This window comes from Galeopterus variegatus, unplaced genomic scaffold, assembly GCF_000696425.1.
Source record: "Galeopterus variegatus unplaced genomic scaffold, G_variegatus-3.0.2 Scaffold8011, whole genome shotgun sequence".
Taxonomy (NCBI): domain Eukaryota; kingdom Metazoa; phylum Chordata; class Mammalia; order Dermoptera; family Cynocephalidae; genus Galeopterus; species Galeopterus variegatus.
In genome coordinates, this window is record NW_007734122.1 from 35,272 (window position 1) to 44,374 (window position 9,103).

Sequence of the window (9,103 nt, forward strand, 5' to 3'; positions counted from 1 at the left end):
TAACATAATTTTCTCCAAGCTCATCCATGTTGCTACAAATGGCAGAATTTCATTTTTTTTTATGGCTGAGTTGTATTACGCCATGTATATATACCACATTTTCTTTATCCAATCATCCATTGATAGACGTTTCAGTGGGTTCTAAGTCTTAGCAATTATGAATAGATCTGCAATAAACATTGGAGTGCAGGTATCCCTTCGACATGTAGATTTCCTTTACTTTGGATGTATACTCAGTAGTGGGCTTGCTGGTATGGTAGTTCCATCTGTAATTGTTTGAGAAACCCCCACAGTGTTTTCCATAATGGCTATACTAACTTACATTCCCACCAACAATGCACAGAAGTTCTTTCTGTACATCCTAACCAACATTTATTATTTTCAGTCTTTTTCATAATAGCCAATCTAACTGGGATTAGATAATATCACATTGTAGTTTTGATTTCATTTCTCTGATGATTAGTGATCATGAGCCTTTTTTTCATATACCTGTTGGCCATTTGTATGTCTTCTTTTGAGGAATGTCTATTCAGATCATTTGCCCATTTTTAAATTTTTTTACTATCATATTGTTTGAATTCTTTGTATATTCTGGGTATTAATCTCTTGTTGGATGTGTAGTTTGCAAATATTTTCTCCCATTCTGCAGGGTTGTCTCTTCTCTCTGTTGGTTTTTTCCTTTGCTGTGCAGAAGCTTTTCATTTTGATACAATCCCATTTAAATATTTTTGCTTTCGTTGCCTATGCTTTTCAGGTCTTAGTCATAAAATTTTTGCCCAGTCCTATGTCCTGAGGCATTTCCCCTATGTTTTATTCAAGAGGTTTTATTGTTTAGGGTCTTATATTCAAGTCCTTAATCCATTTTGAGTTGATTTGGTATGAGGTGAGAGATAGAAGTCAAACTTCATTCTTCTGCATATGAATCTCTGGTTTTCCCAGAACCATTTATTGAAGAGACTGTCTTTTCCCAGCATATGTTCTTGTCTCCTTTATCAAAAATCAGGTGGCTTTAAGTCCATGGATTTATTTCTGGATTCTCTATTTTGTTCCATTGGTTTATGTGTATGTTTTTGTGCTGGTACCATGCTGTTTTGATTATTATAGCTCTGTAGTATAATTTGAAGTCAGGGAGTGTAATGCCTTCCACTTTGTTCTTTTTTCTCAGGATTCCNAGTATAATTTGAAGTCAGGGAGTGTAATGCCTTCCACTTTGTTCTTTTTTCTCAGGATTCCCTTAGCTATTCAGAGTCTTTTGTTGTTCCACATAAATTTTTGGATTTTTTTCTATTTCTGTGAAGTATGTCATTGCTAGTTTGATGGGGATTGCGTTAAATCTGTAGGTCACTTTGGGTAGTACAGTCATTCTAGCAATATTGGTCCTTTCAATCCATGAGCATAAGATATTTTTCCTTTTTGTGTGTGTCATCTTTAATTTCTTTAATCAGAGTTTTATAGTTTTTCCTGTAGAGACCTTCCACCTCCCTGGTTAAATTTACTCCTAGGTATTTTATTTTTTTTGTTACTGCTATTGTAAATAGGATTGCTTTATTGATTTCTTTTTCTGCTAGCTCATTTTTGGCATATAGAAATGATACTGATTTTTCTATGTTGATTTTGTATCCTGTCACTTTACTGAATTTGTGTATTGGGTCTAGGAGTTTTTTAGTAGAATCTTTAGGTTTCTCTCTCTATATAAAATCATGTCCTCTGCAAACAGGGATAATAGAATTGTTGGTTCTATTTCTGTAACCAAAGTCATTGGAATTTTAATAAGAATTACATTGACATTTTAACAATATTGATTCTTCCATTCACATAGGGTATCTTTCCACTTATTTATGTCTTCAGTTTCTTTAATCAATGTTTGTTTTCAGTGTAAAGACCTTTCTCCTCTTTGGTTAAATTTTTTCCTGAGTATTTTATTTTTCTGTAGTTATTGTAAATGAGATTGTTTTCTTGATTTCTTTTTCAGATAGTTTGTTGTTAGTGTATAGAAACAGTACTGATTTGTTTTTAGTTTATTTTTTATTCTAGAAAATAACAACTCATTTGTTAGTTCTAACAGATTTTTGGTAGAGTCAAGTATTTCTGTATATAAAATCATGTCCTCTGCAAACAGGGATAATTTGACTCTCTCCTTTCCAGTTTGGATGCCTTTTATTTTTTTCTCTTGCCTAATTGCTTTGGCTAGGACTTCCAGTACTATGTTGAATAAAAGTGGTGAGAGTGGGCATCATTGTCTTATTCCAGTTCTCAAAAGCTGAAAGATTTTCCCCATTCCATATGATGTTAGCTGTGAGTTTGTCATATATAACATTTATTGTATTAAGATACTTTCCTTCTATACCTAATTTGTAGAGTTTTTATCACGAACAGATGTTGAATTTTATCACATGCTTTTTTTCTGCATCTAACAAAATGAGCATATGTTTTTTTTTTCTTTCATTCTGTTGATGTGGTGTATCACATTTATTGATTTGTGTATATTCCAGTTCTCAAAAGCTGAAAGATTTTCCCCATTCCATATGATGTTAGCTGTGAGTTTGTCATATATAACATTTATTGTATTAAGATACTTTCCTTCTATACCTAATTTGTAGAGAGTTTTTATCACGAACAGATGTTGAATTTTATCACATGCTTTTTTTCTGCATCTAACAAAATGAGCATATGTTTTTTTTTCTTTCATTCTGTTGATGTGGTGTATCACATTTATTGATTTGTGTATGTTGAAACATCCTTGCATCCCTGGGATAAATCTCACTTGATCATGGTGTATAATGTTTTTGATGTGTTGTTAAATTCAGTTGGCTACCATTTTATTGAGGATTTTTGCATCTATGTTTATCAAAGATATTGGCCTGCAGTTTTCTCTTTTTTTGTCATGTTCTTGCCTATTTTTTGTATCAGGGTAATGTTGGCCTCATAGCATAAGTTTGGAAGAATTCTGTCATCTAAAGTTTTTTGAAATAGTTTAAGAAGTATTGGCACTAGTACTTCTTTAAATGTTTGATAGAATTCAGCAGTAAAGCCATCTGGTCCTGGGCTTTGTTTTGTTGGGTGACTTTTTATTACTGATTTGGTCTTGTTACTTGTTACTGGTCTATTCAGGATTATGATTTCTTCTTGATTCAGTCTTGGTAGGTCATATATATTCAGGAATTTATCCATTACCTCCAGTTTTCAGCTTTATTGGCATATGCTAGTTCATAACAGTTTGTAATAATCCTTTGTATTTTGGTGGTATCAGTTGTAATGTCTTCTTTGTATTTCTAATTTTATTTACTTGGGTCTTTTCTCTTTTTCTTGGTTAGTCTAGCTAGTAGTTTGGCAATTTTGCTTATCTTTTAAAAGAATGAACTTTTCATTTGATTGATCTTTTGTATTGTATTTTTAGTCTCAATTTCATTTATTTCTGCTCTGATTTTTCCTTTCTTTTTTTTTTTTTTTCTGGGTTTCGTTTGTTATTGCTTTTCTGATCTCTGGCCAGGAATGTGGGTGTGTATCAGTTCAGCAGGCTTAAGTTTGGCTTTCCAAATGTGTAGGACTGGAGTCACTGCCAATCACTCCTGGGCCCAGCCTTCAAGCTATTGGGATCAGGGCCTTATAGCCTCTTGTATTACTATGTTGGGATGGCAGGGGAACCTTAAGGCTGGGGGGGAACTATGCCTGCTGGCACCCAGGTAGGAAACGCTCCCTCAGTGACTCTGGTTTCAAGATGGCTCCATGCTGCATTGGCCTGGGTCATGAATATGGGAGGTGGGGAGCATACAGTGTGTGCTCCTATTATGGAGCAATGCAGTGCATGTATTCTAAGCTGCTCTCCACACTTGGCTCCAGGTTTGCAAGGGTTGTGGAATCCTCCTGCAGTAGGAAGTGCAGGTCTCTGTGATAAGGATGTGGATTGATGTGGGCCCTTGTCCTACCTTTTCCCTGCAAGGGAAAGTCCCTCTGCACTGATCCCAGTGGTGGGGACTTGGTGACTGAGGCCATGTGCCTCTCTCTCCACTCTATGCTTCCATTCCAGGCTTTCATGCTCCACAGGGATCTTGCCAGTCTCCTGGTACACTCCTGCACTCTACCACAGGTGCTCCTGTCAATATTTAGCCATTTGTTAGTTGTTCTGGACATTTTCTGTGGGAGGGATGTGCCCTGGGCACCTCCAGTCAGCCATCTTGTCCTCTATCTCCTAGATGATAGATTTAAATAAATGAATTAGATAAAGCAACTTTTTTCCTGGTAGGTTTTATTATCTTAGAATTATGCAGGTCTTTAGTTTTTTTTAAAAAAACTCTGTTCTAAGACAACTCACCCTTCGATGCAATGTTGGAGTCTTATTTCACTTTTCATTCAAATACCTTATTACACCTTAGGCTTCAGTAGGCCAATTTCAAAACCACTAGCCTAGAATATTTTAATTATGTGTAGATTGGGTAGATTTTTAAGAGTAAGTATCAATGGCTCAAATGCAACTTGGAGGACTTTGCATATTTTCAGATCTTCCAATGTATTCAAACTCACCACACAGCTGTAGGATGCTGCTATAGCATAGACAGACAGAGAGATGAATAGGTAGATAGATAGAAGATAGGTAGGTAGGTAGGTAGATAGATAAAAAGATTTTTTATATCATATCATCATACATCATATCATAGTATCATATCTACATCATATCATTATAAACCAAATATGGAGGGTTCCACAAATCTGTGAACCAAATAATATTTATTCAGTACATACAATTATATGGATTTTCAAAAATATTTAATTAATTTCTCTTTTTTTACAGTTATTGATGCTGAACCTACTCATACATCAGTTACAACAAAAGGTAAGACCATTATGAAATTTCAAGTTTAGTGTCAGTAATATGTCAGTACAGTCTGCTTTACAAGCCACAGCGATCCCTTCCTGCTCTCCCTGCACTCTCAGTAGGACTGTTTAAGCATTCATAGCCTTTGGCATTATGTCACCAACCTACCTTAAATGACACTTTAGGAAAACTGGCCTTGGAGTCAGGTTGGTGTTTGTACCATAAAAAGTTGTTGAAGACATTACTTGCTCTATTACAAAGAGTGGCCATGGAAGAGATGTCTCTCAAGAACTTTTGTGAGTTCTTTTCTTTTCTGAGCAGTTTTTAATTTTAAGTTTTATAGGCTACTTGAATTAAGTCGATGATCCTATTTCGCTCATTTCTTTGACAGCAAAAGAATCTCAAAGTGAGATTGATGGCTTGACTGTAAACCCCTTATTAACCTCACGAGTGCTATTTGTTTAGTAATTATGCCCATGAGTTCATATTTTCACTACTCTCATTTTATCTTTTCCCTAATTTTTCACTTGCTTTTAATTATCATCATCATTATTATTACTGTGCTATTTACCTTCTTATAATGTATTTGTTAGCAGCCTTGAATTATTTTGAAACAAGGTATCCATATTTTAAAAACATTGGTTTACTGGCTCAAAGCTACACAAATGAAGTATTCTTGCAACTGAGTAATCATTTTAACATTCTGAATAATCTTCTAAGTCATATGGGCTCTGATTTTCATGTCTTGCATTTCTGTTTGACAAATATCTGTTGAAAGAATATTCATGCATTTTAGTTTTTTCAGCAAGGAAAATAGTATTATTGTCCATAGCATTCAACTCTCTCTCTCTCTCTCCTTTTTCCCTAATGATTTTATTTATTTATAGCTGACTCAAGGAAGATGGAACCTTCCAAACCATCTTCCAGCAAGGCAGGAGTAGTGGTCGTTGTGATCCTCCTGATTCTAATGGGTGCTGGCCTCGCCGCCTATTTCTTTTACAAGAAAAGACGTGTGCACTTACCTCAAGAGGGCACCTTTGAGAACACTCTCTATTTTAACAGTCAATCAAGTCCAGGAACTAGTGACACAAAAGTTCTTATGGGCAACATTGAACAAAATGAACAGGCAGTCATCTAGTATCATAATGTGATTTTAATATGTTTGAATTTCGTAAAATTGTAATTGAAATGTTAAATTCTTTAATTCGATGTGATTGTTTCCTTTAAAATTAGTACTGTATTGTGCATTGTACCAGTCTGTCCTTTTCTTTTGCCTAATTGAAGAAATTGCTCGTTTTCTAACCTGGCAAAATATTTTTACAAAAGAGGGATGGTAATATTTACCACTAATTTTTAAAATATCATAAGTGAATTCAGCACTACAAGATCGACTTTTAAGCATCATTAAGGTGTAGCTAGTGTCAACTTCATGCAGATTCCAAGAGCTCTAGAAACAACCAACTAAACCTCTTGAAATAGTTTGAGCTCCCAAAGGTATGTTACCTACTGAATTGAAATTCAGCCATTAGAAGACCATGGTAAAAATCAATACAAATAACCTCTAGTGGCATAAAAATTTAGTCAGTTTTCTCTTTTACCAGTCTGGATTTCCACTCTAATTATTTAGAATTGTATTTGCATTTGTGCAGAAAAATAAGGCAGCAGAGAGCATCTTGCTTTCCCCAAGCAGGGTTTTAAAGGCTGAGTATTTCTAATGTGTTCCTTGTCCTGTTATTTGTATATCAGGAATGCAGAGATGTGAATTAAAAATGTAAATTTGCATAACTGGATGTACTTAGATAATGTGAAATAAACATTAAAGACAACGTTTATTTTTAACAGATTTGCATTTTTGTGATCTTGGTTAGTGTAAATTTGCTTTTAAATGAGATTTATTTATCCATTTACCTTATACTTAACTTTACTCCTAAAATAAACAATGTTATTAGCAGATGAATTCTTTAAACTCTTCAGCTCTTTGGACAAGGTATGTTGCTAAAACACTGTCTGTGAAATGAATTTTTTACCGTAATGACTTGCATAATTTTGCCAGATCTTCCCCTATAACATTGACAACTCAAAATTCAACAATCAAAGGTAGTGTTACTGGGAATTAGAACTCTAAATATCTTTTTCTCCCTCTAGCAATTCCTGTTTTGCTCAAACGTTTTGCCTTAGATAAAGTTTTAGGTACACTGTCAAATATTTTGGAGGTTTTGTATCCCACACACGTACCATGCTGCCAGCTCATTCTTTTATTTCCTTATGGGATTGGCCATAAGCAGGAATTCTTTACCTGGGGTCACTGGACAGGACTCCTTGGATGGCATTAAGGGGTCTATGAAGGTCCCAAAACACCATGCAAAATGTTGTGGGTTTTTTTTCCCCTCAAGATGCAAGAGAGATTTAGAAATAGGGAGTGGGGAGACACACATGAGTTAGAATGGTTTACAGATTCTTTACACAAGTGTTTTTCGTTGTAATTCAGAGCTGCATTTTCACAGAAAATAGTCTGGCCTCTGAACAACATATATCTCAGACTCAAACATCTTATCCCTTCAAGAAAAGGTCTGCATTTGACAGGGTTGCTGGATATTGTATTTCACACTCTCAAATATCCATTCAAACACATAATCAAACAGATAAGTCATGTGGGGAAACATGTTTATCCAAACACAATAGTAAAATATCCAGGATACTTTGGGGTGGGGGGGAGGAATAGGGTGGAGAAAAGTTTTTTGTGTTGGTTGTTTTATTCATTTGTTTTTGGCTCTTTTGATTGTAGGAGTGTTTTTTTGTTTTTGTTTTTTACCCAGAAGTTCTCTCTGGGGATTAAACGTTTAAGTGTTGTTGCTCTCCTCACGGGTTTTGCACGTGCTTCAGGTTTTCACCACAATTCAGTAGCTGGAAGATTCATAAGGATATTTTTTCCCCGGTTGAACTCAAACAGTGTGAACAGTCGAACTTGAACTCTAAAAATAAAGGTGATACCTGCAGAGACTGGCAGGCTCCCAATTCGTCTGTTTTTCAGTGCTCACTCCTGCATCTGTTTGTACATTTATGCATTCTTTCATCAGATATTTCTTGAGCACCTAATGTATGTGCTAGGCATCGAGCTAACCCCTGTAGATTTAAATATGGGTAAGAAGCAGCGCCTGTCCTCAAGAAGTGCACAGTCTAGTGGCGGTCAGTCCAGACATACAAACAGATCATTTTACAACCATATGGCAATGCACTAGTAGAATATTTTTAAGGTATTAATGAAGCAGTAAAAGTTGCAGAAGTGGCTGTCGGAAGGGGCAGAGGCAGGTTTTGTGGGTCCTGAAGGTTACGCTTTGGGAAATTTTGAAATTTTTTTCAGAACAAGGAAAGGAATCATGGGAAATTCCACATCCTGAAAAGCTGGCAACTACCACAAACATCACAAATTGAAGACAATTACATATTATTTTTAGTAAGTGACTTCCTAGTATATTTCCTATTAGTTTGCTGGGGCTGCCATAAGAAAACATCAGATGAAGTGGCTTAAACAACAGAACTTTATATTTTCACAATTGTGGAAGCTGGAAGTTCAAGATCAAGGTATTGGCAGGATTGGGTTCCTGAGTCCTCTCTCCTTGGCTTGCAAATGGCCATGCATATGGCTGCCCCTCTGTGTGTATGTGCCCCTGGGTCTCCCTCAGTGTGGCTAATCTCCTTTTATATGGACAAAGACCCATCAGATTGGATTAGGGCCTATTCTGATGACTTTATTTTAACTTAATCACTTCTTTAAAGACAATATTACAATATTTAGTCACCATTCTGAATTAATGTGGGTTAGGACTTCAACATATAAATTTTGGATGGACACTGTTTAGTCAATACTTCTATAACACTTTTTGATTGTCCCTTGTATTCATCAGGATCCCCCAGAGAAACAGAAACAATAGAATGTGTATGTTTATTTGTGTGTGCATATGTGTGTGTGTGTGAGAGAGAGAGAGAGAGAGTTATTTTAAGGAATTGGCTCACACAGTTGTGGGGGCTTGGGGAGCCCAAAATCCACAGGGTAGGCTGGCAGGCTGAAGACCCAGGGAACAGTTGCAGTTCAAGTCCAAAGGCAGTCTGCTGGCAGAATAACTTCTTGCTTGGGAGGCCAGTCTTTCTTTTATTAAGGCCTTCTACTAATTGGATAAAGCTCATCCACATTATGAAGGTAATCTGTTTTACTCAAAATCCACCAATTAGGGCCGGCCCAGTGGCGCACTGCTACAGTGCACCGCTTGGGAGCGCGGCAGCACTCCCGCC

The 9,103-nt window shown here is 36.1% G+C and overlaps 1 protein-coding gene across 1 annotated transcript in view; it reads left to right on the forward strand.

Moving 5' to 3' along the window:
* The window catches only part of LOC103608100 (macrophage mannose receptor 1-like), a 40,613-nt gene extending 33,843 nt beyond the window's left edge, over nt 1-6,770 (forward strand). The window contains exons 16-17 of the mRNA XM_008592543.1: nt 4,790-4,831; nt 5,701-6,770. Coding sequence (XP_008590765.1) covers nt 4,790-4,831; nt 5,701-5,951 — 293 coding nt within the window. The 3' untranslated portion in view covers nt 5,952-6,770. The remainder of the gene's footprint in view (nt 1-4,789; nt 4,832-5,700) is intronic.
* Nucleotides 6,771-9,103: the final 2,333 nt, after the last annotated feature.